The sequence below is a fragment of the Felis catus genome, chromosome D1 (genome assembly GCF_018350175.1).
Source record: "Felis catus isolate Fca126 chromosome D1, F.catus_Fca126_mat1.0, whole genome shotgun sequence".
Taxonomy (NCBI): Eukaryota; Metazoa; Chordata; class Mammalia; order Carnivora; family Felidae; genus Felis; species Felis catus.
Window position 1 is genome coordinate 99,146,892 of NC_058377.1, and position 27,111 is coordinate 99,174,002.

General features: G+C 54.2%; 4 protein-coding genes across 10 annotated transcripts in view; 2 read left to right on the forward strand and 2 right to left on the reverse strand.

Annotated features, from left to right (window-relative positions):
• CD1H11orf49 (chromosome D1 C11orf49 homolog) overlaps positions 1 to 6,483 on the forward strand; it is a 202,927-nt gene extending 196,444 nt beyond the window's left edge. Inside the window, exon 9 of the mRNA XM_003993221.5 lies at positions 898 to 6,483. Within this exon, the coding sequence (XP_003993270.2) occupies positions 898 to 1,057 (160 nt within the window). The 3' untranslated portion in view covers positions 1,058 to 6,483. The remainder of the gene's footprint in view (positions 1 to 897) is intronic.
• Positions 1,114 to 11,781, reverse strand: ARFGAP2 (ADP ribosylation factor GTPase activating protein 2). 5 transcript variants are annotated; one of them, XR_441337.4, is made up of 18 exons: positions 11,620 to 11,781; positions 11,330 to 11,448; positions 10,693 to 10,765; positions 10,038 to 10,169; positions 9,870 to 9,950; positions 8,950 to 9,031; positions 8,583 to 8,639; positions 7,880 to 7,921; positions 7,451 to 7,503; positions 6,881 to 7,017; positions 6,648 to 6,779; positions 4,587 to 4,715; positions 4,373 to 4,507; positions 3,270 to 3,396; positions 3,016 to 3,109; positions 2,777 to 2,895; positions 2,187 to 2,326; positions 1,114 to 1,650 (listed from the first exon to the last, which is right to left on the reverse strand). XR_441337.4 is itself a non-coding variant. In XM_006937249.4 (17 exons), the coding sequence occupies exons 1-17, from the start codon at positions 11,689 to 11,691 to the stop codon at positions 2,306 to 2,308; spliced, it is 1,605 nt and encodes a 534-aa protein (XP_006937311.1). In that variant the 5' UTR covers positions 11,692 to 11,781; the 3' UTR covers positions 1,114 to 2,305. The 5 variants fall into 5 exon arrangements, 4 of the variants coding, with proteins under 4 accessions (XP_006937311.1, XP_003993272.1, XP_019667944.1 ...); XM_006937249.4 differs by having other exon boundaries at positions 1,114 to 2,326; XM_003993223.5 differs by lacking the exon at positions 7,880 to 7,921 and having other exon boundaries at positions 1,114 to 2,326.
• Positions 11,782 to 12,405: 624 nt separating this feature from the next.
• On the reverse strand, positions 12,406 to 21,585 carry PACSIN3 (protein kinase C and casein kinase substrate in neurons 3). 3 transcript variants are annotated; one of them, XM_019812392.2, is made up of 11 exons: positions 21,053 to 21,585; positions 17,211 to 17,285; positions 16,865 to 16,954; positions 16,568 to 16,724; positions 15,590 to 15,825; positions 15,336 to 15,491; positions 14,646 to 14,821; positions 14,382 to 14,502; positions 14,107 to 14,243; positions 13,567 to 13,688; positions 12,406 to 12,950 (listed from the first exon to the last, which is right to left on the reverse strand). In XM_019812392.2, the coding sequence occupies exons 3-11, from the start codon at positions 16,916 to 16,918 to the stop codon at positions 12,835 to 12,837; spliced, it is 1,275 nt and encodes a 424-aa protein (XP_019667951.1). In that variant the 5' UTR covers positions 16,919 to 16,954; positions 17,211 to 17,285; positions 21,053 to 21,585; the 3' UTR covers positions 12,406 to 12,834. The 3 variants fall into 3 exon arrangements, with proteins under 3 accessions (XP_019667951.1, XP_011285166.1, XP_006937315.1); XM_011286864.4 differs by lacking the exon at positions 21,053 to 21,585 and adding an exon at positions 20,725 to 20,862; XM_006937253.5 differs by lacking the exons at positions 17,211 to 17,285; positions 21,053 to 21,585 and adding an exon at positions 20,725 to 20,855.
• On the forward strand, positions 18,833 to 21,053 carry LOC123380595 (translation initiation factor IF-2-like). The gene is made up of 2 exons (XM_045039227.1): positions 18,833 to 19,694; positions 20,052 to 21,053. The coding sequence occupies exon 2, from the start codon at positions 20,480 to 20,482 to the stop codon at positions 21,023 to 21,025; it is 546 nt and encodes a 181-aa protein (XP_044895162.1). The 5' UTR covers positions 18,833 to 19,694; positions 20,052 to 20,479; the 3' UTR covers positions 21,026 to 21,053.
• Positions 21,586 to 27,111: the final 5,526 nt, after the last annotated feature.

Consider the following 27,111-nt stretch of genomic DNA (forward strand, 5'->3'; position numbering starts at 1 on the left):
GCTGCTCGAGACTGGGACAGTGGGGATGCAGCCATGGGCAGGCCTGAGGAAGACAAGCTTCCAGCCAAGACTGGAGGAAGGTTAAGGACAGGTGGTCTTCAAGTTCCTGAAATGGGCGGTTGTCTAGAAAGTAAAAGCCACTCAGGGACCCAAGCAGAGCAGCCTGCCTCCTAAGCCAGGGGTCATCTCACTGGGCACACACATTATCCTGGGCTCATCCCTGCCCAGACAAGCCCCCCTAAATAGTTTCAGGAACTGGCTCCCAGAGCCCTGGAGTGCCAGGCCAGAGCTGGAAGTTCCAGTCCTACTGAAGCTCCAAGTCACGTGAACTCTCCAGGCCCATCCTCCTCTCCAGCCTCTGGCTGATTGACAGCTCAGAAATCCTGGTGTGCATCCGAATCACATGGGGAGCTTGTTTACGATGCAAGTTAACCAAGTTCCAGCTTGCGGTGGGGCACAGAAATCTGGATTACGAACCCTCCAGAGGACTCCAGAGCCGGAGGCCCAGACCCACACTTTGGAAATCAGTAACTAAAAGTCCCCATGGCCCCCTCTGCCCATCCTTTCTAATCATCCATCTCCCAGACCAGTGGTTTATACCTGTACCCTGAGGACCCCTAAGGTGCCATATGTATTCCAGGAGTCCCTACAAGGGAAAAGAGTTGCCAAGCCCGGGGGTAATACACACACACACCCTTTCTTCCTGGAATTAAAATGGTTCCATTAAGGCTGTACATTTCATTTGTCTTTAAACTCCACTGAGAAGCACACCCCAGTCAAGCCGACTGCTGGGATGAGGTCCAGAGCTGCTAGGCTGCTCACCTGCCCACAGCAGTATGGCTCAGTAGATGAGTTAAAGGGCCAACTAACACCAGCTCTTTCCTCCGCGTGCAACAGGGTGGTGAGGTCGAGGCTGCACCGGACCTCGCGGCAGCACAGGGCCAAGGAGCCAGGGGCCTTTGGCTTTCAGAGAAGAGACAAGCTGGAGGCCCTGGAGAGAGTGCCCTCAGCTGCAGCACCGACGCCCTACCCGTATCGGTGGGAGCCCAGAGAGTGAGGCCAGGGGCCTGCGCTGGGCAGGGAGGCAAGGATCCAGAGAGGACACTACTTGACTCAGATCAACAGTGGCCCTGGGCCCTGTCAAGGCTTTATTTGACACCACTCTGTTTCAATACAAACAGTCCAGAAAGAAAGTCAAGTCCCTTTGGGGGGGGCGGGGGTAGGGAAGAATGGTCTGTGTTGCTTGGGAGCCCAACCCCAAACCCACAGGGGGCAGGGTGGGCCCAGACTGTCAGCACAGCAGGGGAAGATGGCACCAAGGATGACACAGTACATGGCCTAGTGGCCAGGGGGCAAGGCGTGCAGCTCTGTAGGTGCCTCAAGTTCTCAGTGGTGGGGTGCTGTCCAGGCCCCCCTAAGACCAGGATGACACAGAAGAAAGTTGAGCCCCAAGAGCCTGTTTCTGTCCCTCATGTCCTCTGCTTCCTTGGCCAGCATTACGCTCACAGCATCCAGAGCAGGGCACAGGGCAGATGAGACCCACCATGGCCACACCAAGCAGGGGAAGAAGGGACAGAGGGTCCTGTGCTCCACAATAGATGGTATGGAAGGACTCCGAGACACCCAGGAGAAGTATCCCTCAAGTGATCACTGTAAAAAGGGGTGGTGAGACAGGAGAAGATCACTCGGGCCTCAAGTCTGATCCCAAATGAAACCTTTCAGTAGCGGGTAAAGTTTCTAGCCCTTAAGAAGGCCCAGACGAAGGTCCTTCCCCTCCCCTGCCCTCTCCTGGCACCCAGAAGAGGCCACTGGAGCAGCCTCCCTACCCTGGGGCTGGTCTATAGCAGAACTCTTTCTAGACCTGCCCACTGGTTCCAGAGGATGGGGACCAAACCCCAGACAACCTGGAAGGATCCTAGAGCTGGCCAAAAAGCCTTACACTTCTCACTTTCCCTACTTGGGGAAGGGCTGGGCCCAGAATAAACCCTCCTGAGGAAACTCCTCCCCTCGCTCCCAGTGTGGCAGGACGAGCAGCAGCTTGGGGGCAGGACCAGAGGACAGTAATCTAGCACACAGGGGAGGGGGTGTGAGGGGAGGAGAATAAAAGGGCTCAGTCTACAGGCTGAGGTCAAGGCTGGAACCACCCATCCCCCTCACCCGAGATCCTCAAAGGCCACCCCACTCACACACAACACATATAAAGTAACAATTCCTCCCCAGCTTCCACAAGGCAAGCGCCCCTGGCCTTGGAATCATGGGGGTTTTGCTGTTGTCGCCACCATATGCCTGAGCCGTGGCACCTGGATCAGTAGGAACCATAGCGATCCTGGGGAGGGGGAAAGAAAAAACAAAGTCAGTCTCTCACCTGCAGCTTTCCTGCAACACGCCCCTGCAAGACTAGGGTACTCCGGGGAATCGGGCACCCATCTCACATGGCAGAGACTGTTTTGTATTTTATTGTGACTCAGGAAAGGGGTTGTGACCAGATCCCAAGGGGGAAGCCCTGCCTAATCTCGAAGCTGGGGAGGGAGGAGAGAGAGGAGTAAGGTGACAAGGCTGTGGAAATCCGTGCAGACATGGCAGCATCTTAGGGAGGCCGAGCCCTGGTACCAAGCTCAAAGGAAGGAAGCTGCCTCTCCAGGAGAAGAAAAGGCTCTCTTTCAGGCTCAGGAGCTACCCAGCAGCAGTGTCTGGATGTGGTGGAGGCGGCCAACCCCCAAGCACTACTCTATAGTGCTTTACCCTCCCGCCCCAGGTCAAGCAGCCCCAGCCTCACCTGCAAAGAATTCATCACGCCATTGGCCAGCACAGCCATCTTCCCGGCCACAGACTTGACACCCTGCTTAAACTGGGCAATGTCAGCTGTGGGGAGCACGTTGCCCAGAGATACGCTACCTGTAAAAGCAAGGGAAAGGGTGGTCTGGAAGCCCTGCAGGAAGCCCTTCCCAGCCCACAGGGCCCTCCAGCTCTGCCCACGAGCCTTGCCTGGCATGCACCTTACCGCCAGGGCCCTACCTGCTCCATGAGCTCCATCCATGTCCCCGAAGAGGTCAGAAGAGCTGATGGCACTACTACCCGAGAGCTGCTGGAGACGAGACCTGGCTTCATGCTGTGGTGAAGAAAGGGAAAGACCTGGAGATCTTTTGGCCGATGAGTCAAGCACTCCTTATCGGCCAAGACACCCTGGTGCTAAAGCCCAAAGCAGTGGCAAGGAGGAAGCTCTTACTCCACCTGCTGCCTCCAGGCTCAGGGTGGACAACCCTACTTACCTCGGCATCCACCTCCCGCCCAAAGAACATGTCCGATGAGATGGCTTTGGCTCCTGCAAATTTCTGACGTGCTTCACTGGACTCGAGGCCTGAGCTCCGGCTTTCCACTTCCCTTCTGTTTGTGACTCTGAGGGGTGGATGTGGGATAGCTCTGATCCTTCCCATTACTGTCAGAGCCTAGTATTACTAATCCCATTACTAACAGAGGCCAAAAACACCAGTGGCCTTCTGGGGATGCTTACAATGGCCCATCTGGCTATGGCTCTGGGCCCTCTCCCCTGGACAAGGCCCTTCTCTTCTCCACACCGAAGCCAAGGCACAGACAGCTTACGTTCACTCTACTAGGCGGCATGGAAATACATTAGGGTTCTGCCCCAAACCACTAGAGCTTCATCAAAGTCTCGGATGTCCTAGGATCACTACTGCCAGTCTACTCCTAGTTACAAGTGGCCTAACACTACAGTGACCATATGTCTCAGCTGGCCTGAGTTTATACCTACTCTTCTGGCATTTCCACTCTCAAAAGCATCCCAGTGTGGACCTAAAAGTGTATGGTCACTCCTATCTACCACTGACGAGCAGAGACACTGGCCTAGGTGCTTTGTAAGTTTCATTACTTTTAATCCTTCCAACGGCCCTGTGAAGTCATTACTTATGTCCCCCATTTTACAAATGTTGTGCGGGTAATTTGTTAGTTAAACATTGCCCAGACTGACATAAAATAGGCTTTTAAAAAAACAAGGAACATGGTGGCCAGAGACACATACCCCTGAGTGTTCAGGACTGAAGCACAAAATCAGGCCCCTCTTGCCAGAGAAACAGATCTTGAACAAAAGAAGCTGCTAAGCTTTCTGTGATGATAAAGCAAAATTCAAACCAAAGCCTAATTCCTGTACTACCTAATCTTGGTAGCCACTAGCCACATGTGGCTACTTAAATTTATTAAAATTAAATTACAAATTTCAGTTCTTCAGTTACAATGGCCACATCTGAGGAGCTCAGTAGGCACACAGTCAGTGGTCATCACACTGGACAGTGCGGGTACAGAATTTCCATCACCACAGAAAAATCCTACTGGACAGTGTTGCCCCTGCCCACTCCACCTTTCTGAAATAGGCCGGATGCTTGAGACGGTCACTTCTGGCTCCTTCTCCTCCATCCTGTCCATACCCCAGGCGGTATCTGTATCCCAGCGGGAACTGAAACTTTCCCCCAAGGAAAAGGGGTTGTCCTTGTACCTAGTGAGACAGTAGAGTAGCTCAGAGAAGCCTGATGAGGAACATGGTGGCCAAGTCTGCACCCCAACAACAGCCTTACTTTGGGGGTCCAGAGGCGAAAGTACCGACATCATCAAACAAGTCCAGCTGCGAGCGGGAGGATTTTGCACTCACTGGGGTTTCCTGCTCAATCACCTGCATCTCAGACAACACCGAGTGGGAGACAGAGCTGTGGAGACAAGCAGAGCCAGGCCCAAGGGCAGGTGTGAGCAACAGTGTCACTACACAAGAGAAGATGCCCAGCTGCTGGCAGAAACCTGGGTTCTCTTTCACTGGGCATCACCCAGAGCCGTCTCCCCCTGCCTGTGCACAGGCACAGGGCCAGACCCAGCAGGGAGTGCTAGGAACCCCGCTGAGCTGGAGCACACCCTCAATGGTGCACACATCAGCTTTGTTTTCTCAAAGCAGGGCTTCCCTCACAAAGCACCGTTTGCCTGTTATAATTTTAATGAGGATGTGCACCAAATGATAGCGCTCTTTTGCCCTTGGAAACAACTCAGCAGACTTGCTGTATCATGAGCCGCATTCTTCACCCAGATGAACACATACACATGGAAAAGATGAAAAATGCCCCAGAACCAGGGAAAGGAGTCCGATGGCATCAAAGAATGAGTCCTTAATTGTCCTAACCCCTACACCACCCCGCCTTTTTTTTGAAAGATGGAAGTATTTCAAAGTACACAGCCTGGCTATATGCACGAAGCCCTGGGACTGCTGTATGGTATCCCAGTGAGAAGAGGCAGTGAGTTGGGCAAGAGGTACTAACTCTTCATGCCTCACTTTCGTCCTGTGTCATGCTCCACAGAGGCATTTTAAGGATTAATTTCACTTAAGTAAACTCATTAAAACATATCTCAAAAAACAAACAAACAAAAAAAACACTATAGCTTTCAGCTGACAGAACCCCAAACAGTGAATATTTTACAATAGGGCATTAAACAGAGTTGGCAGAGTTTAAATAAAGATTCTATTGCACTGCAAAAAAAGAAAAAAGAAAAAAGAAAACAACAGCTGAAAAAATTGTTCATACCCTTTAACCCAATAACTCCTGTGACCAAAACAGGGAAGGGGAGGAGATCTAAAGTCCTTCCTGGGAGTAAAATTTTATGTTTCCCTGATTAGCTGTGGGTTACACAAGCAGCACACAGACTGAAATGGAATAATTTAAATCTAACTAGTACGTGTTCTGAAAGATTAAGCAGAAATGCCAGCCTTATCTTCTTTCAGAGAAGTGGAGTATAAAGGCCCTGAATGCTGAATTTGCCATCAGTAGTTCTATGTTCAAATCTAGTGGTGCCAATTACTAGATTCATGGGCTTCGGGCAAGTTGCTTACTTGCTGTGAGTCAATTCTCTCACCTGTGAAAAGACATAGTAATACCTCCTGCACAGGACTGTTGTATTTAAGTAAATAAAGCCAATGGCAGAGCTCACACCCCCTCGAAAGAAAGAGCCAGCACTTAGCACAAGCCCGCTGAAGCCAGGATTGCTGGCCCCAGTGCTGTCCGATGTTCTGATTTTTAAGCGAGATCAAAAGTCTAGTGTTACCGAAATCTCTAAACGTGAGCTCTTAGTGTAAAGCAAACAAAATGCATAATAGAACTGGTTTGCAGTCTTTGTTTTGTTTTTAAGAAACCACAGCAACACAAACCCAGTGGTCCTGAAATAGGAAGGATATTGTCAATTCTAAAGGGCATTGTCTGGGAGTATTTCCAGGCGTTAGCGTGTCTGGCAGCAATGGCCTTTAGTGGACAGGGATTAAGAATGCTAAAAGCCTTGTAATTCTTAGGGAGGTCTTGAAAAATAAAGAAATGTCCCACCAAAAGTGCCATTAGCACCCCCATTACACAACACACCCTACCCTCTTGGGTATATCAAACAAGCATCTGATCCTGTGTTTCCTTCATTTAACAAACACTAAGCATATACCTACTCTGTGACAAACATTGTACTAGACCACTTTAAGACAATAAGCAAAACCATCTATCTGTTCAGCCTCGGAGGAAGACTGAGCCTAAAAACCCAAACTGCTGGGAAGAATTTGCAGCGGCTCTGGGGAGAACAGCGGCACTTCCCTGCCACACCCCAGAGCTGAGCCTCACCTGCGGGACACCAAGCCCATGCCCAACCTCTCTGCCTGTTCTCGCTTCTTCCCTTCCAGATTCTGTAGCTTCTTCTCCTCCTTCTTACGGTCAATCTGGAGTTCCTGGTAGGCCAGGCGCATAGAGGCAACCCTTGGAGGGAACAAACATGTCAGGGGCAGACACCCATCCTGACCTGTCCTACCTGCCCACCCAACCCCACGGGAGCTGAGGTCCCTCTGGCAAACACTCACATGGACTCCTCAGCCTGCTTCTTGGCATCAGCTGCCTGCTGCTCACGGAGCTTCTCTGCCACCTGGGCCTGCCGCTCGATCTCACTGAAGCTCTGGCTGCTCACCTTCTGGGCCCCTAGGCCTTTCTTGGCACCCAGCTGGGAGGAGAATCATGGGATGAGGGTCTCACCGACCAAAATGTCTTTGGTTTCCTCCCAAGCATGGGTCCTCTAGCCACACCCACAAAGAAAGCATTCCTTCCTAAGTTCAGGTAAAAACTAGGAGCCCAGCCAGCATGGTCAAGAGGGACAACAGTGGTTCTGCTGGAGCTGGACATGAGGTGGCTCACACAACAGCAGAAGCTTCAGGGCTGACCAGGCCCAGTATGTGCCAGGCACTCAATGTGCACAGTCTCACAGACTCTTCCCAGGAGCCCCTTGAAGATAGGCATCTTGACACCCCTTTCATAGATAAAGTTCAGAAAAGTACCTTTGCTAAAGTCATACAGCCAGTAAGCGGCAGGGTCAAGGGGTGAATCCAGCTATTTGAGGCCAGCTCCTAACCACCACCATACTGCCTCTCTCCACCTACCCCTTTCTTAGCGGCTGCTGGCTTCTTCTTGCCAATGAGGGAGGTTCTCGGTTCTGTGTGAGAAAGAAGATGGGGCATGAGTGAACACAAAGGGAGGTCAGAGACAGCAGCTCAACCCATACCATGCAGCTTCTTGGCAAGAGCTTCTAGGCAACAGCTTCAGGCAGAGGAAGGCAAAGCTGCCACCCACCGGTTCCAACCAACGGCATTGGGATAGTCCAAGCCAAAGACAGACAAAGTTAGGGGAGGTTACGGACTCCCAGCAGACTGACACAAGAACCTAGACCCAAAGCACCAGAGATAGTCACAGTCCCTGAACCAACACAAAGACTACGAGGCAGGGAGGCAGATGTTAAATGCCAGCCTCAGCTCCTACAGCAGGGAGCTGACATGCAAGGGGCTGAGATCCCCAAAACAGCTGTTGGTTACCTCTGGCAGGAAGGGCCCCTTTAGGTGACAGACACATGGACTCTAGAGAAAAAGACTTGCAGCTAACAAGGGGCCCACCCCAGAGCCTCCATACAGCTCCCAAGCCCAGAGGCCAAAGTTCTTCCCAGAGGGCTCTAGAGTCTCACTTTAGACCAAGCCACGCCAGCCTTCTCATGGGGTTTCACAGTCATTCCATTAGCTTCCCGCCCCAACCCCCAAGGGTCAACAGAACAACAGAGATCAGCAAATACTGTCCAAACCTGAACCGAGACTAAAGAACACTAAGGAAAGTAAAAAAGAGCTGAAAGGCCGAGGACAAGCTGAGAAAGGAGCTTTGCCTCCAGCTGTGAGAGCTACACCCCTATCCCATGAAATGGACCAGACAGGCCAATCCTGCCTCAGGCCCCAGGGTTAGGTGTCCAGTCCTGGCTCCCCACACTTTGGCCAGACCCAGCTCCACATCCAGAGGCAGACCCCAGGCCTTGTACACCAGCTTCCAGGTTCATCAATTCAAAGGCCCTGGTGCTAAAGTCCTTGCAGTTGATGCCACAGCCACCAATCCAATCCCAGTCCCCACTCCAGAGAGGTCAAATGCTGTTTCCTGGGGCCTCAGTCCACATGACCAGGCAGCACCAGATCCAAAAAGAGCCCTAGAGGCTCACCCTCTCTCAGTCACCCCACACCTGCCAGGTGGCATACTGACCTAGAGAGGCTTTGGGTGAGGTGCCAAGCAGGTCCATGTTGGGGCCGTGCTCCGGCTCTGTGGATGCAATGGTGGGAATTAGGTCTAAGGCACAAGCTTGCTTCCCTTAACGGGAAGTGATGGGACAAAAATGGGGAAGACTGGCTTTCCTCAGCTTGCTGAGGCCACCAAAAGATGAAAGGGATCCTCCAAGGGATTGAATGATGATTCAATCCTCCAAGGGATTGAAATGAATCCTAGCCCACTGAGAAATATAGGAACCCCCACACATACACATACTTTTATCCCCTTGGCCAGGTGTCCCATTCTTAGCTCCAAGTCCTTTGCCAAGACTAGGGCACTTGGTTGAAATCCAGACTGAACTCACGTGCCAGGCTACTGATCTCTGTAGAAGGGGCTAGCTCCTGGGTCTCTGCTAGGTCAGGGGCTGGTTCTTTCCAGGCAGGGGGCTGAAAAAGAGGCCAGATCACAGAAGCTTTGATGAGCTATTCCTACTGGCAAGGTGTATGAAGAATCTAAAGGTACCTTGTGGGTATAAGGCTCTCCTCCAAGCCCATGAGAAATGGAGACTAGAATTTAATGACTACTGCTGTTGACTATGGAAGAAACAAACAGGAAATTAACAGTCACCTCCACTCTTCCACTATTTACTTACAGCCAGAGCCTGTTCCCCTAATTTCACGACTAACAACTATTAGGCACTTATCACATGCCAAGCACAAGTCTAACGGCTTTTCACATATAAATACATTCAATGATCACAACAAACCCTATGAGGTAGATCCATCTCTTTTAGAGATGCAGGTTTTGACAGGTAAAGTGACTTAGCCACCATCCTAGAAATGCTAAAGACAGGAGGAGCAGGAATTCAAACTAAGAGAGTCTGACTTCAGCACCCAGTGCCAGTAGATGAGAAACCTCCTCCCAGGGGTGGGTTGCTGATGAGAGAATCCTTTCCTTGTCCCCAACTGCAGTGGCTTTCTTATGGGGAAAGAATCCAGGAAAAGTTGTCTGGAACCCCTGACATCTTTTGAGCCCTCAAGAAGCTGGTCCTCCTCCCTACTATCCCAGTTTACAGGGGCCCATTCCTTAGGAGGGCCATACTGTATGCCTACTCATGAGAGGAAGAAACATCTGGACCTACCAAGCAGTGGGCCCCAGACACTCTCTGTCTGAAGTATTACACCAAGGTGAATGGACTCCATGCCCATGATCACAGAAGGCCTTGGCCTTGGTTAAGTAAACCACCTGCCAACATCATGAGAAACATTCCTTGTGGGCACTCACTTGAGTGTGTTCCGTGAAGAAATCAGAGTCCTTCTTCTCTGGGGAGTGACTGGGAGCACTACTCATATTGTCTATCCAAAGCTAGAGGGAAGAAGACACCCTTGAAACACAGGGCTCTGAATATTCCCACTCACCCCACGACCCTAGCCCCAGGGAACAGGCACTTACATCAGTGCCATGCCTAGCCAGGGCTGCACTCCCCAGCTGCCGGATCTTTTCCCGATACATCTGGGCAGCTCGGCTATTATATTTGGTGTTGGCATCACTGGCTGTACATCCATGTTGGCGGAAGAAAGCTGTCTGGGGAGCAAAGAAGAGAGGAGAGTATGCTACAGGTGATTCCCCCAAAGCAAAAGAGGCACCTCCTTGTAACAGTCCAATTATTATTTACACATAATACACCCTACTGACACAGGCAGTTTTTCACAGAGGTAAAGTTCCTCAGAAATTCCTGCAGAAAAACAACCTCCCATCCTCAGAGATGACTGACTGAACCTCAGCCCTTACTCAACCCTGCCTGAGGATAGCATGCCATACCCACTGTGCCCGTCCTTCATCTAGGCTCACAAGATCTGGATGACTGTGGAGGCCCCAACTCCCCTAGCCTTTCCCCCAAGAACATCTGTCCAGTTTTGCTGAATCCAAAGCCTATTTGAGAAGAACAATAACCAATTTCCAAGTTTAGAGAATAGTGTGCAGTGTTGGTATAGACCAGAAAATCCTCTGAAAAGAGATAGTGACAGGGCCCTCCTAGGAAGACACTGTAAAGTTAGTACCCAAGCAGAAGAATGGGAGTGGGGAAGATGGTAAGAAGGAACTTTACCGCGTTGGCATTCCCGCCGACCTGCATACACCTCAGCTGGAACCAGTTCCAGTTGGAATCCAACTCTGTGGACCTGTGTGCAAGGGCTGCGTGTCACCCACCAGCAGGTATCAGGAGACGCTTCCCTGGCAGACCCATACCTGTCATTTGGCCTGGGGCTTCAGTAGGCGCCCAGGAAACATTAATCAGCCACCACCCTACTTCCTCCACTCTAACTTGTCTATGAAAAAGTTTGCTCTTCAATTGTCTAGTCAAAAAGGTGCTAATTATTTTCCAGATCCAAAACGGGGTCGAATTCTCAGGCATTCAAGCTTGAATTTGGCTTTCCCCTTAAGGACAGTCATAGTCTCACTTCAGACATACTCGACCAACATTCAGCAACAAGGTCAGTGCAGCTAACTTCTCCCCCGAAATGAATACTCTGAGTGTCAAGTTTAACCAACAGAAAAGAAGGATATTTTAACCCAGACACGGAGACAAACTGCCTATGTGACAAGGGGCCCACACAGGCGGCTCCCTCCGGTGCTGATCCACCGGACCCCTCCCTGGCCGGGCAGTCGAGGCAGCTACTCTCCCTTACTGAGCACACAGCCCCGGCCGGCCGAGTAGAAGCACAGCAGCCGCAAGATGACCCCACCTGATGAAGCTGAGATGAACGCCCAGGGAGCGGTGCACCCCGGAGCAGTCAATGCACAAGAAAACACCATATGTGATGCTGGCCCAACTCGGATTCTTGGCGCCACAGTCGAAGCAGGCCTGGGTGGAGGAGGCGATGAGCCAATGGTCAGGGGCCCCGAGTCGAGGCCGGGCGCTGACACGCCAGGGAAACAGCCCACGCCCGCCCCTCTCCCTCCCTCAGGCCCCAGGGGAGACGGGAGAGTCCCATCTCCGCCGGCGCCGGACCCCGCGCGCCTCCCGCTCGCGCACCTTGTTGGTCGGAATCCCGCGAAGCCGTTTAAAAAGAGTCTGGATTTCGGTCTTGCTCGGTTCCGCCGCCATTTTCTCTCCTTCCCAGACCCCAGCGCGACCGACGGGTCCTGTCGCGGGCCAATCCGCGGCCGGGAAGGCGGGGCACCGGGTCGGCTCCTGCAGTGCCCCCACCCGCCGGGGGCGGAGCGATTTGTCCCGCTCTGGACCAATGAGCGGCCGGCGGAACCGGAGCGGAGACCGCAGCAGCCCCGGGCTCTACAATGGTCGTCGGACCCACGCCGCGCCACGCCAGGGGCCAATCCGCAGCCGGGGCGGAGCGACGGCTCGCGGGCGGGCCCAAACCTGGCCGGAGCGCCACCGGGACGCCCCGCCACCCCCGGAAGGTGGTGCGACCTTCCAGAAGGGGAGGGCTGCGAGGCTGGGAGCCGGTGGCCAGGGGTCTCAGATGGGGCCAGTTCCCGATGGATGAGTGATGATTAACAGCCCTACCAAGCACTTATGGTCCCACCGGCCTGAACGGGAAGACAAACTGTCTGGGCCCCCGTCCAGCCCAGAACTCAGTAGTCAGCCTCCAGCCTTGGCGGGCTCACACCAAACCCAATCTCGAGTACCTCCCACCCCAGATTAGGGTCCCGAAGTTCCAGAGCAGATACCAAACTGGCAAACCTTTTTCCATGACATACTCTTAGACCCACACACCTCCCCACTCAGTGTCTCTCTCCAGATGCCCTCTGCAGTCTGGCAAGGGTGGAGTATCAGAAAAGATGCACACACACCTGACAGTGCTTTTTTTTTTTTTTCTCCAACTTTAATACACACTAAAACAAGTCACAGGAGAGTGCTCCTAGCCCAGAACTACACTCACCACCCCAAGACCACCCCAGGAATCCCAAAACACTGAGACCAGGAACTGGGTCCACGGCTCCTGGGGAGACCCATGCATTCCTGGAGAGGCCCAGGCACCCCTGAGCCCTTCTGTCACCTCCTGACCTCCCTATCTTCCCCTCAGGCTAGACTCAGTTGGCCCTTCCCTACCAGTCCCTTCCTAGATGCAGGCCGCCCCCCTCCCTGGGACCCAGGACTTCCTTCCTCCTCAAGGGACAGAAGGGCAGCAGGGGGCACCATGGTCCAGGGTCCTCGGGTCGGCTGTCCAAGAGAAGCTGGGCTCTGACGCAGGGTGGAGAAACGCTGCAGAAGGTCTGTCAAGGCAGATCAGGCCCCCACGCACTCCACGTAATTGGCAGGGTACAGACCGATGCGGCCACTCTGCAACTGGCCCTGGCACCAGCCCTGCTCATCCTCCTCGCTCATCTTCAGCAGCTCCTCCCCTGGGGGAAGGGGGATTAGTCACGGCCAATTGCCCTGGCCCAGCTCGCTTCTGCAACTGGGTCAAGGACTGAGGGAGAGGGGACAGTAGGAGAACCCAGCTAGAAGAGGAGACCTGTCTCAGGCAAAGGGAGGTCAAAGTCAGCAAGCCACTCCACCTCAGACCCTGAATGCATCAAGCAGGCCCAAGCTGGTGACTTTGAGAGGCAGGTGAGGGCTCAGAGCAGACAGTCTGACTCCTGGGGGCTGGACCCAGAGTAGCCTTAAGAATCAGAGAACTGGGGCGCCTCGGTGGCTCAGGTGGTTAACTGTCCAACTCTTGGTTTCAGCTCAGGTCATGATCTCATGGTTCGGGAGTTTGAGCCTCATGTCGGGCTCTGCACTAGCAGCGTGGAGCCTACTTGGGATTCTCTCTCCCACTCTCTCTCTCTCTCTGCCCCTCCCCTTCCCCCCAAAATTAATCAATAATAAACATTAAAAAAAGAAAGAGAGAATCAGAGAACTGGTCCTTGGGAGGTAAACATTAGGCTTTCCTTTCCCACACCCCTGCTCAAGTTATAAAGGAAGGAAGGGGGAAGCTGAAGCCTGGAAAGGAACAGGAAAGGGGTCCCTGGGTACCTGCTCGGAAGCTCAGCTCATCAGCTTCCTGGCCAGCGTAGTCATAGAGTGCCCGCACCCGCACCCCTGTGGCAGCCTTCCGAGTGTTCTCCTCATCTGACCACTCCTCATCCTGCCCACCGCTAGAGACAGGAGACAGAAGTGGACAGGCTCAGGGCCCGAGGACCACCTTGAGCAAGAGAGCCTAGGACTCAGGGTCAAGGGCTCACCCTCTGGAAGAATCCTGGGAGAGGCAGGTGGGGAGAAACTGAAAAATCCCAGTCTGAGCTCTGCCACACATGCCTGTGAGCTTGGTGCATTTCCTGCCACACAGGGCTGATGTGAGCAGTAGACAAGAGGGACCATGGGAAACGCCTGGCAAATCTAAACCACCACGAACACCGGCATCCTTGTAACTACTGAGTAGGCCCTGAGGTTCCTGGCACCAATTTTCAACCCCACTTTGGGTGTGAGAGGAATGAAGGGAAGGAGACAGAGGGAAAGAAGGCAGGGCAGGGGGCAGAGATCTTTCCTTCCCACAGCCAGGTTTCTGGCTCTTACCCTGCGGACCCCAGGGACTGGGGTGGGGGTGCAGCGCCATCTCTCGTGGGCACGATGCTGGTCAGAGTAACCTCATCAGGGCTCCGGCCACCCTTCTCCTTCCTGCTAATCGTCCTCTGTGTATCCAAGGACCACTCCTATGGGGACAGTGCTTAGGCTCAGACTGGGCCGTGGGGCTGTGGAGGCAGCCGGAGCCATTCAGACCTTCACCTACTTCATCCCAAGCCCTAGCCTCCCTCCTCAGGTCCAGGCTGAGCCCCCCACACCTCCCATACCTCAAACTGTGGCCAGTTCATGGCCATGCCTGGCCCGTGGGTGCTGCGCCACCAGCGCAGATCCTCTTCGTCACTGGCTGCCTCGATGCCCTGATGCAGGTCTCGGTGGAGTTCCTGGAACCTGTGACCCGAAGCACAGCCTCACACCGGGGAACCCCGAGCCCCAGCACCGCCCCCCAAACTCATTGCGCCTGGCCAGAGCCTGGGGGAGATGGAGGAGCCCCAGCGTTGCCCAGACCTCCAGGCCCACCTCGCAGGCCATACCTCTCACTGCTGGAGAGGTCGAGGTGCTGGTGTAAGGTAAGCAGCATATCCTTGAAGAACAGAAGCCGCTGGCGCTCCGCGGCCTGGCAGGTCTCGAAGGCCTGCTCCATGTCTTCCATGTAGCGCGGGGTGTAGCGATGCAGCTCCGCCAGCGTCTGCTCATACTGGGTTTTCATCTGGGTGGGACCGGAGGGGCCCGGTGAGGACAAGACCTTCTTCCACTCAGGACTCCGCTCGAGAGACCCCGGGCTAGGCACCGGCAGCAATCATTCTACAGACCCAGCTCCTGCCCTCCAAGACCCCAGCAGCCTAACAAGGGAGGTCACACTTGGGCAGAGCAGCTCTGAGAGTCTGGTGAGCGAGGATGGAGAGTGAGGTGAGGGTCAACCTATAGGGAGCGGTGGGCGGAACGGGGAAAGGCTTCATGGAGGAGGTAGAAACGGAGCAGCAGATACGCAGAGCTGGAGGCACGGGTGCTCTGGAAGAGCAGGCCACATGAGAGCCTGTCCCAGGCGGTGGAAGGAGCTGGAAGGTCTCAACTGCTAAGCTCCGCCCAACACCCAAAACTGCACCGCTTCTTTCCCTGGGTAAAGCATCCTCTTTTCTCTGGGTCCTCTTTTAAATGATGACCTGGAGAAGGGGTGGCAGGTGAGGAAGAGGGCTGGGAAAGGCATGTCGGCCGCCCGGTACCTTCTCAGCCTCCTTGGTGCAGCGTTCCACCCGCTCCTGCAGCTTGCGCAGCTGCTCCTGGGAGACGGCGCTGTCTGCCTTTGCGTGGCTCTCCCGAGTCTGGGCTGTCTTCTCCTCCTTCCGGGCCGCATGGTAGCTCTTCTTGGACGCCTCAACCTGGCACGCACGGGGACAAGTCTGGACCCTGCGCGCCAAGCCCCGGCCCCGGTGGCCCAGGGCGGATTCAGGAAGGGACCCACCCCTCCCAGGCTCACCTCCTTCAGCCTCTTTAGCCAGGGCTTCTGGGCCTTGCGGAAGCCATCCTCGGCGGCCCGGCTCTCGCGGAAGCCACCCAGCACTGGCCGGTGGAAGGCCCCCCGCTGCCAGGAGCGCACCCGCTCGCTGTCCTGCCCCTGAAGCTTCTCCCGCACCTCCAGGTGCAGCGCACTCAGCCTCTCAGCTGCCGTGAAGAAGGCGTGCCAGGCCTTCTCCAGCGTGCCGTACTGGGGGCCTGCAGGGAGGAAGGGGCTTGGGCCAGGCCAGGGACGCCACCAGAACCCAGCCCACCCCCTCTCACGGGGTGCTGCGCCGGGCGCCAGGCACAGAGGGAATGCAGAGATGAACAACAAAGATGTCAGCTGCTGCTTTATCGGTATCTACTCTGTGCCTCGGTATACGAAATCTCACTGAATCTTTATCCACCGCCATGCAGAGAATGTCGTGGTCAACATTTAACAGACAACAAACAGCAGCCCAGAAAAGTGAAGTTAACTGCCCAAAGCATTACAGCTACAAGTCGAACTGAGATTCAAACCCTGTATGAACCACTATACTTTATTGTCCCAAAGGGAAGAACTAGCCTCCGCCCTCAAGGAATGCAGCTGGTTAGGATGGAAAGATCCAAGCTCTTGAGTCAGAAGGCCTAGGTTCAAGCTTTAGCTCTTCCTAGCTGTGTGACCTCAGGCAAGTCACTTAGCGTCTCTGAACTTCTGGATGCTCCTCTAGAAAATGGATAGAACAGGACTGTCTCCATCACAGGGCTGTTACAAATATCAAAATAAGTGATGACCATACTTTGCAAACTCTTAACAGCACAACTGTAAGAATAACCAGGAGGCTCTTCGCTCTTCAAAGGGAAGGCAGACATGGAAGCCTCAAGCTTTCCATAAGAGGTGCAAAAACGAATCTGCCTTGTCTGATCTCCCTACCCTCAGTGGCCCTCTGCTCCTGGCTAGGCCCAAGCGCGGCCTCACCCTTTTCCACGGTGCCCCTCCACTTGCGGGCCCAATCAGCCAGCTGCTGGGCATAGGCCTTCTCTATGCGGGCGCGCTCCTGGAAACAGCTGATCAGATCCCCACATAGCCGATGCCCGTCCTCCACCCGCTGCACGGTCCTCCTGTAGTTGCCAGCCTAGGGCAGACGGGAGAAAGGCAGTGTCGCCAGGGAGAAGCCACCTCCAGGGCTGGGGCTGACAGCTAGCCTCCTCCCTGGAGAGGTGGCTGGGCCCAGAGTGGAGTGGGTACCCCCAAACCTAGGACCCAGCTGCTCACCTCCCAGAAACTGCCCTCTAGGGCCTCCCCTCCAGCGTCTTCCTCTGGGGCCATGGTGTCCCTGCAGCACGGAATGGTGGCGGACTGGGGCTGTGGAGAGCAGAGGGGTAAGCAGGGAAGCCGGATATACACTTTTGGGGAGAGAAGAAGATCCTCTCCTATCCCTGGGCTTTGTCCCCACTACCATCCCCACCATCTAAGGAACTGTCAGAGCTAGGACTTAGCAGGTAGACGTCTGGAAGGCCCCGGGAGGGGCTGGGATAGGAGAAAGGGTGGCCACTTCAAATCTCTTCCTCATGCCATGAGTCTGCCCACCCCCTCCCCCACCCAGCCTCATTCCACCTACCGGGGGGGCCTACAGATCACTTCAGGGACCTGGGCGTCCAACTCTTAAAGCTTCAACCGTGATTCTGCCTTGAAGCTGACAAAAGCAAAAAAGCAAAGCAGGGGGTGAGGGCAGGGACTTAGAGCGTCCAGGGCGGTGCCCAGCTCCCCCGATATAGCAACTGCTGTCAGAAGCGCCAGATTCCAGCCAGGAGAATGCCAGGCGGGTCACACGATCCAGCAGGGGATTAGGCGGCAGGCGGGGTGGGTGGTGGGCAGAGGGCCCCGCTGCCCCCGCCCCCCACCCAACTACAGATGAGAAAAGAGGGTACCTGCCCAAGCCAGGCGCCATCGCCTTTGCTTGAACAACAAGGCGACCCTTTACCAGACGAGGCCAAGTCAGAGGGTTCCCGGCCACACTCCAGTAGCTCCCTTTGCCAGCAAGAGCAGACTGGGGGCCAAGAGGCCCGAATCCTATCTTGGCCAAGAAGCTTGAACAAGTGCATTTTACTGTCCTCCTAAGGAAGCCTTGGCTCCCTCCTAAGATGGAAATTTTGCCTCCTGGTCTTCTGTGCCAGGGCTGGTTTAAGACTCAAACCAGGAAGGGGCGCCTGGGTGGCTCAGTCGGTTGAGCATCCGACTTCAGCTCAGGTCATGATCTCGTGGTTCATGGGTTCGAGCCTTGCGTCGGGCTCTATGCTGACAGCTAAGAGCCTGGAGCCTGCTTTGGATTCTGTGTCTCCCTCTCTCTCTGTCCCTCCCCTGTTCGCTCTTTGTCTCTCTCTCAAAAATAAATAAACATTAAAATAAAATTAGATTAAAAAAAAAAGACTCAAACCAGGAGGGGCACCTGGGTGGCTCAATCCGTTAAGCGTCCAACTCTTGATTTCCGTTCAGGTCACGATCTCAAGGTTTGAGCCCCACGTTGGGCTCTGTGCTGATGGTGCGGAACCTGCTTGGGATTCTATCTCTCTCCCTCTCTCTGCCTTTCCCACGAGCTCTCTAGCTCTCTCTCAAAATTAATTAATTAATTAATAAAAAAAAAAGACTCAAACCAGGCAATGAGCAAGAAATATGAGGGCCTGACAGTCACAAGGGACATTCATCCTCTTCCACAGCATCCACTGAGGTCCCACAAGCCTCCATGAGTAATGAGTAATTCAGCCCCGCCCTCAAAAAGCCCAGAGTCTGGGGCAGAATGGGAGGAGTCAGACAGGTGACCAGGCACTTGTAAGAGTGTGCTCCAGAATTGTAGAGGAGGGCAAGGCGGATTCCAACCCCAAAGCCACCACCCCAGAGGTTAGAGGACACAATGGCACGCGGCCACTCCCCTCCTGACCCTTGGCAGGGTCTCAGCTGTCCCTAGCACTGACTCAAGCCCCTAGAAGGAAACTGCTTCCTCCTCTGAGCAGGCCCAAGGGACACCACGAGGCCCAGGACACAGTATGTGCCCTCTGCCCCCAAAGCAGGACTCCATCACACTGCTCCCCTCCAAACGGACAAACAACTATCCATCCTTCAAAACTCAAATTGAGGCATCTTCACAGTCTCCCCCACCCCACTGCCCCATCCCCATTTACACAGCCCCTTGTGAGCCCTCAGTCCAGTTATATATGATATGTTCCATTGGGTTGTGACTGACAGGGCAGAATCTGTCCCCAGTCATTGACAGAGGTGGTCCAATTTGTGTTTGTTCAGGCATTGGAGTTAGCAGTTGAATGAAGAAACAAACGACATCTACCTAAAGACCAGGGAACCTGATGGCTAGAGCAGCTGTGAGAAAGCTTGCCTGAAGTGGGATCCAGCCCTAATAGCTCAGAGAGAGAGCTGAGGCCTGCAGTGGATGGAGGTGTCTGGGTACAGAGCAGGAGAGGGACGGAGCAGCTGGTCCGCAAGGGTCCTCGGCACTTCACCTTGCTTCCTCTTGAATCTGCCCCACTTACCCAGAAAGGACTTGCCAACCAGATGGAGAGAAACAGAGCCACAGCTGTAAATCACAGAGCCTTCGGAGCTGTCCCAGTGAGGTATCCAGGGGCCCGGGCCCCCTGCCTGCTCCAGCCTCCAGGCTTGGCTCCCGGGAGAGCTGCCCCCCACCCGTTCCCTCTCTCTAGCCCCAGAACAGAGCAAGCTGTGTGTGCTTGCTGGCACTGCTCCCTCCCGCCTCCCAGAGCAAACACAAGCCCAGAGTCCCAGGCACAGCCAGGCCCCGCAGCCCTGGCTAGATCCAGCCGTGGGGGTGGGCAGTGCAAACCATGGCCCCTGTTGAGGAGAGCCAGCACCTTGTGCCTCCTGACTTCAGCAGAGACCCAGATTGGTCCCCAGAACACACTCTGCCACCCGCAAAGCTCAGAAAGCTAATAATGAACGCTTCCCAGCCGGGGTAGCCAGTACCTACTGGGCCTGCAGAAGTCTGCTGCGGCTTGGCAGGGCCTCCTCATAACTGCCTGGGCCAAGGTAAGGGAGTCCTGAGCCTCAGGGAAGAACCCACTCGCCCTACCTAAGGCAGGTAGGTACCCCCCACCTCGGCGGCGGCGCAGACCAGCCCCTACCCTTCCCAGAAGCTGGGGGCATGCCACTGGGAGGGAGCACTGCCACCCTGCCCTGCCCATCCTCCTGAGTCACAGGCTGCGCCCAAGGGTTTCTTCTCCCAGCAGCCCCTCCCCATCCTCCCTAAGCCCTAAGATGTGAGGGCTCAGGAGTGGGCGGCCCATTGGTCCAGAGAGTGGTGCCTAGGCTAGAACGGCTGGGACCAGCAGCCAGAGCCGCCCCAGAGGGTGGGGGAAGGGGTGGCGCAGGGAGAGGGGAGGAGGCAGGGCCAGGGAGGGGCATAACAAAGGGGCACTTTTGGAAACCCGACCTGCAGCCCGAGGTGCCTGCTCCCTGATGACGCACTCCAAACCCGGAGCCTCCACACCAGACCTCGGAGCCCAGGGGCTGCCCGTCTCTGGCCTCAACCCTTTTGGACGGCGCCCTTCGACCGGCCCTCTTGCCGGCCCGGAGCTACACAACTCGGAGCCGGTGGAGCCCACGCGGAGCGGCCGGGCCAAGGCCTAACCATGGAGGCTTTAGGATTTGTTGGCCAAACTTGTTGAACTTGGTCTCGGCGGGGGTGGGGCCAGTCGATCACCGCTGAGGGGAGGGGGCGCACCCTGCCGGGCCAGCCCGGCCGTGGACTCCGGAAGGTGACCCGGGATAGCGGCCCAGTAATTAGGGCTCTTTGCAGAGAGCGAAGGGTCCCCGGGCAGCGGGGCCCCCAAAGGGCGTTTGGCGGCCTTTGAAAAGCCCCAGGAGATGGTGTGCCCCTCCACCCCCGACGTCCCCGTCTCCACTGCCAGCCTGGGAAATTGCGGGGTGCACGGCGCAGCAGATGAGACGCCCGCTCCACTCGGCGGCACCTATTCCTGTCCCCGCACGGAGTTGGGTAGCCGCGGGTTCCCAGAGCGGGAGTCGGTCCCATTGCAAACTTTAGGAGCGGGAGGAGAGGGCGGGCTCTCCCGCCGCCGCCTCCCCGTGGTTCCCGCCGGGGCAGCACTCACCGCGTCCTCCCTGGGCGTCTCGGAGGGTGGGGGTCCGGCCACGCTCCGGCCAGAGTCCTGCCGCTCTCGGGCCGGGGCCGCCGCCTCCCGGAGCGCGCCCGGCCCTCCCCCGGGAAGCCCGGCCCCCGGCCCCGCCCTCTCCTCGCCGCCGCGGCCCCAACCCCACCCGCCACAGGCTGGGGCGCAGGGGCTGCAGGCATCGCGGCGACCGGCTGCTCCTCGAGCGCGGGCCGTGGGTATCGACTCTAACAGGAGAAGCGCCAGGGCCCGCTCCCCAGGGTGGCGCCGCGTCGCTCTATAGGGAGTCAGATTTCGGCTTTGCCCTTACCGGCCTTTGCAGAGCCTGGGAGACTCGTGGAAGGGGGAAGGGATGGGGCCTGCCGTGGCACCCCTTGGAGGGAGGCCTCGGGTCTACACTGCCTTCCATTTTATTTGCTGAGCATAGCTTTCTTAGAAGTTCGTTCCAGCGAGGCTCACAACCATCCTCTTTTAAGCATTAGGATTCCCATTGTACAGATGCAGAAACTGAGGCTCAGAGACCTTCCTCAGCTTGCAAGAGATCTGTAGTCGGGCAAGACCCTGAACTCCAAACCCGTGCCCTTTCCATGTGCAGCCTTGCCTGCCAATCTGGAGGCGCATTCTGTGGACTGGGTAGGACACGCGATGGGGGTGGGGCAAAAAGGCATGAGCTCCTCCCGCTCCGTGTTCTTATTCCCAGATTTTGTACCAAGATTCATTCTTAAATCCCTTCGTCCCTCCACTCCCTTTGTCAGTCACCAGCCTTGGTAGATTTTTCCAGATCGCCACGATACCACCCGACTCTTAATAAGTCCCTTCTTCCTCACCCCCTTAGCCCCCACCCCGGGATTTTTTCGCAGCCAGCCCGTCTGTTATTTATATCCACTGGAGCGGTCCAAGAATGTTCCGAGGCTGACCTAATCGCCACCTGCTTGACCTCCCGGTCCCACCCTACCCCCCCCCCCCCCCGCGGATCCCTTCTGGGCCGGGAGACCCGGCAACCGAGCCCTCCCCCTAGCAGAAGAGAGGGGGCACGGGCGGGCTAGCAGGGTCCGAGGCACCGGGCGCTCAGAGGGTCCAGAGGGTGCAAAATCCCTCGGGGAATGGGAAGCCGCCTCGGACTCCAAGGAGTGCGCCCCCAGGGGGACGGTGCGGTGCTCTGGAAAGCCAAAGGCCAGGCTGTTCTCTCTCCAGCACGTACTCTTGGTCCCCACTCCCCGCCCCTCCACCACTCCCTGAGGAGCGTGAGTGCGTGTGCGCGGATTTTTAAACTGCAGCTTTAAAAATAGCAGAAGTATGTTGTTTCTGAATCCGAGAGGAGTCACTGACGCGTTCTTTACGCAGATAAATCCGCTCATGAAATGGAAAAGGGCCCTGAAGAGAATGAATGAGGGTAATTTCAGGTGGTAGTATTAGCCGCTGAGGATTGAGTTACTCCCCAGTCCTGGCAGGAGGGTGAAAATGGGCATCCAGGACGTACCGTGTTTGGCAAATCCTACCTGAGTAGTGGATCCTGGCCTTGTCGCTCACAGGGTGTGTACTCAGCAGGACGTGGCTTCTGAAACCAGTTTCAACACCTAGTCTCTGTTGGGGCATGAAAAAGCCACTTTTCTCCATATTTCTGTTTCTACCTCTATGAAACACGACGTGTGACCCGGCTGACCTCCCAAATGGGCCATGTGCCCTAGCTAATTAATGATCGTAAAAGCCGTAAATGAGAGGAGCTGGGGTAATATATAATGACAGCTATAGTGTTCCGTACTATTTTAAATCAGTTAATATCCCACCTAGTGCCCCGAGGCCTTTAGGCACCTAGACAGAAAGTGTGAAAACACAAGAATGAAATTAATTACAGGAACCGCCTCTTAAAACCCCATTAAAAATAAAGGCTGCAAGCCAGACTGGCACCTGGGGAAGCCAGGCCAGAGACAGACTCCGTAAACAAGGCTGTTCGGCAGATCTCAAGGAGAAGGAGATATGGAGTGGAAAGCATCTGGGTTCCCTTAGATTCAAATCTGGAAGCTGAAAGCAGAAACGTTGCAGCTGATTTTAAATGCCCCTAAGGTACTGCAGGGAGAAAAAATAAACCAAAACCCAGAGCACACTGAGCTGCTTCAAAGGTGAAAGGAGACAGAGCTGCCTCAGGAAAGCCAGGCCCCTGCTAGTGCTGCCTGCAGGGCTCAGATTTCTATGCCCTGTAGCCAGAAAGCCCCGGCACACTCACATGGCCCTATGAGCGCAATACCCAACTTGAACGGAGTTCAAGATGAGATGCCTGAGGGGCACCTGGGTGGCTCAGTCGGTTAAGTGTCCAACTCCTGGTTTTGGCTCAGGTCATGATCTCACGGTTTGGAAGTTGAGCCCACATCAGGCTCTGTGCTGACAGGGGGAGCCTGCTTGGGAGTCTGTCTGCCTTCCTTCTCAGCCCCTCCCCCATTCGCATGGTCTCTGTCTCTCTCAAAATAAAAATAAATAAACTTAAAAAAAAAAAAAAGATGAGATGCTCTAGGTCAGAGGGCTGGATAGACAGAAACCTAGAAAGGCAGCTTGGTTCAGGGCACCAGGGGTGGGGGGGTCTGGGGGGGTGCAGATTGGTCCAAAGCCCAAGCTCACAGCACTCACGGGCTCACTCACCTTGAGTTTCTGGAATGTGCTAACCACTGTACCTTTATTTGTTTATTTATTCGTTCAGTCATCCAGTCAAGAAATCATTTGCATTTTTGTTCTATGCTAAGCCATATGTTAGATATTGAGAATACGAGATAAACAAGGCAGAGCCTTAAGTGCATGATAGTGATACAGTGTGGGTAGGCAGTACTTTGGGAAAACAGAGCAAGAGACCACCCTTGGCCCGGTGATGACACTTGATTGATCTTGATGAGCAGGAATTAGTCACATGCAGAGGCATTCTAGGCGGGAACACCAGGGTGTGCCAAGCCCCAGAGGTGTTAGCATATGACTTGGTGATCCAGCAATTTTTTGGAATCTACCCTAGACAAACATGTGTAGAAGTGCAAAAAAGGTATAAGGATGTTTGCATGTAGTATCGTTTGCAGTGAGGGAAAACTGGAAACTAATGTCCATGAAGAGGGTGCTGGCTGGCAGGTCACCAAGGTGCATCGGCCAAACAGTGCCAAGAGGCCCTGGCCCGCAGACTCCCTCTGGGGACAGGCTGATGCAAACATCCCATCACTTGACAGCTGCACTAACACGTAACCACTCGCTATTTGTCGCTATTTCACACTTGTAGTTAGGAACTGAATTTTTAAGTTAATTTAATTAACTAAAAACTTAACAGCCACGTGTGGCTAGTGGCAACTGCACTGGACGGTTCTGGTCAAGAATATCTAGAATAGTGAGTTCAGGACGGGGTGTCGGCAGATGGAAGATGAAGCTGGGAAATGAGACTGAATAGTGAAGGTTTTGCAGGGTGGTTTGAAGGGGTTCCGACTTGATCCTATAGGCAGTGGGAAGTGTGCGTGTGAGGGGCTCGGTGAAATTTATCCAAAGAAGTCTGGCAGGCAGCCTCACGGAGGCAGAGGAGAGCAGGCAGAGAGGGCTGCCGGCAGGCTTTGTCTTTTCAGAAGGCTGCTGTGTTTCTCTCCGTGGCCTCTGGACATTGCCCCAGCATTCCTGACGGGCAGCTGAGTAAAGTATTCTGGTTCAACAGCTATGTTTTTAAGATCTCCGGCAACCCCAGGTAGAAAAACTGGTTGGAGTTATGGAGCGGGGTTAACCTCAGTGGGGGAAGCTGTTCTGGGCAGGAAGGACAGCAGATGGATGGTATTAGAGTAAGAATGCATAGCAGGCTTCAGCGGAGCCTGTAGACAAAGCTTCTCCAGGGTCAGGAATTCGCCCGGGGCAGATTCTTTGGAAGGTACCAAGGAGCTGCCACTATACCCAGTCCAGGTTTCAGCTCAGTAGGCGGATGGCTCTGCTCAGGAAGGCTGCCCTGGTTCATTCGGACCCTACTCCGAAGACCACTGGGGGCCTCCTTATTTCAGAGAGAAATTCTAGTGGAGGATGCATTGATTTAGCTAGCTTTCACACCCAGTCTGCCAGACACCAGGCTGGGTGCTTGGTCCCCAATGCAAGTAAAGCAGACACGCTCTTTGGCTTCATGTGGTTGTCCACTAAAACCAAATAAACGCGGCCCATATACATAGTTACAAATCGTGATAAGTGTTCTCAAGGGAAAAAAAAAACCCATTTGGGGCGCCTGGGTGGCTTAGTCGGTTAAGCATCCCACTCTTGATTTCAGCTCGGATCATGATCTCACAGTTCGTGGGTTTGAGCCCCACATCAGGCTCTGTGCTGACATGACAGAGCCTGCTTGGGATCCTCTCTCTCCCTTCTCTCTCCCTCTCGAATAAATAACCATTTTAAAAAAAATTAAAGGAAAAAAAAAACCATTTAGGATACAGTGCTATGAGAGAATAACAGGGGAAACATAAATTCAGTTAGAGGAGGGTCAGAGAAGACCTCTTTCAGGAAGTTTCAGCTTCTCTACCCCCCAAAAGGCTCCAAAGACCCCAAAGACAAATGGAAGTGAGCCTGGTAATGAGGGAACCACCGAGGAGAGAGCACTCTATGTTAAAAGATTAATGTGTGCAAAGGCCCTGAAATGGGAACTTGACCTTCTGGGAAAGAAGGTAAGGTGGGTAGGGCATGGTGAATGAGAGAGTGAGAAGTCCGGGGTGAGGTAAGAGAGGCAGGCAGCACCCAAACACTGCAGGCTTTGTCTTATTCTGAATGCAGGATTTAAGCAGAAGAGTGACGGACTGTCTTTCTGGATGTTGTGGGAGGAATAGATACAGAACAGGGCACCAGCAACCCGTAGCCTGGATGGAACACGAGCGAAGAATGGTTTTTACATGTCTAAATGGTTGAAAAGAATCAACAGAGGTATATTTTGTGATATGTGGAGGTTATAAGGAATTCAAATTTCAGTGTCCATAAAGTTTAATTGGAACACAGCCACACCCACTCGTTTACATATTGTCTATGGCTGCTTCCACGTTGCAATGGCGGAGTGGAGTAAATTGCAATGGGGATTGCATGGCCAGAAAAAACTAAAATATTTACTATCAAGCCCTTTACACAGAAACTATGTGGCCTCTGTATTAGAGGGAGACTAAAAGAGGGAGACCAATTAGGAGGTCGCTTCAGTCATCCAGGTACTGGGGATAGGGACTTGTTGCAGGGGCTTGCTCAGTGTATGGATTGAAGAAGTATTCAGGCGGAAAAAATCAGTGGAACTTGATGATGGGTTAAATGTAGATGGTGAGGGAGAAGTACATTTCAAAATGAATCCCAACCTGTGATCTTGGATTGGATTCTGGTCCGGAGTAGGACATTAGCGGGGCACTTGGGAAAATTGGAATAAAATTTATAGATTAGATAATAGTGTTTTTAGTACTCACTTTCTCTCTCTCTCTCTCTTTCTCTCTCTCTTTTTAAAGTAGGCTCTGTGCCCAGCGTGGGGCTTGAACTCACGACCCCTGAGATCACAGGGTCCACCAACTGAGCCAGGCAGGCGCCCGGTAATTTTCTCATCTTGATCATTGTATTGCAGTTACGTCTCATGTTACACTCAGGATATTAGGGAAGAGCGTATGGAAACTCTTTGTAAACTTTTCTTCGCCACTCTTTGTTAAGTCTGAAATTCTGTCAAAGTGAAAAGTTTAAACATAAAACAAATGCAAATGACTTGCAGGTGTTTACCTTGAGTCCCGAGGCAGAAATACCAGGGAGGGGAAATGTGACCGAGGCAGGAGAAGAGCAGAAAATCAAGACTTCACTTTTGGATACAGTAGGTTGAGACGCTGAGATGTCCAAGTGGCTGTGTCAGGAAGGCAGAGCCAGATTATTCCGGACGTCACCTATGAGCCAGGGGAAGGGATAGAACCCATGCAAGCCAACCTCAGACAGGGGGGCTCTGTGCCTGAGGTGAGGCGGGCCACAGTGAAGCAGGACACGGGTGGGGGGGGGGGGCGCATGCGCATGGAGTGTCTGTGGCTTGGCACGCGTTGTGTCCCACGCTTTGGCCTCTGAGCCTCGCAACAACCCTCTCCAGGAGGCCTAATTCTTCCCAGTTTACAAAGGAGAAGACTCAGAGAGGTGCTAAGATTTCTCGAAGACCCAGCAAGGATATGGGAGAGTGAGAGCTGTCTAACCCCACCACCAGTGAGTCGCTCTCCCAGTTGGTGATGCGGACTGAACGCCCACGGCAGAGACTGGGTATGTTAGTTTCCTGCAGCTAACAAAGTAGCACACACTAGGTGGCTTAAAACAACAGAAATTTCTTCTCTTCTAGTTCTGGAGGCCAGAAATCCAAAATTAAAGTATCAGCGGGGTCATGCTCCCTCC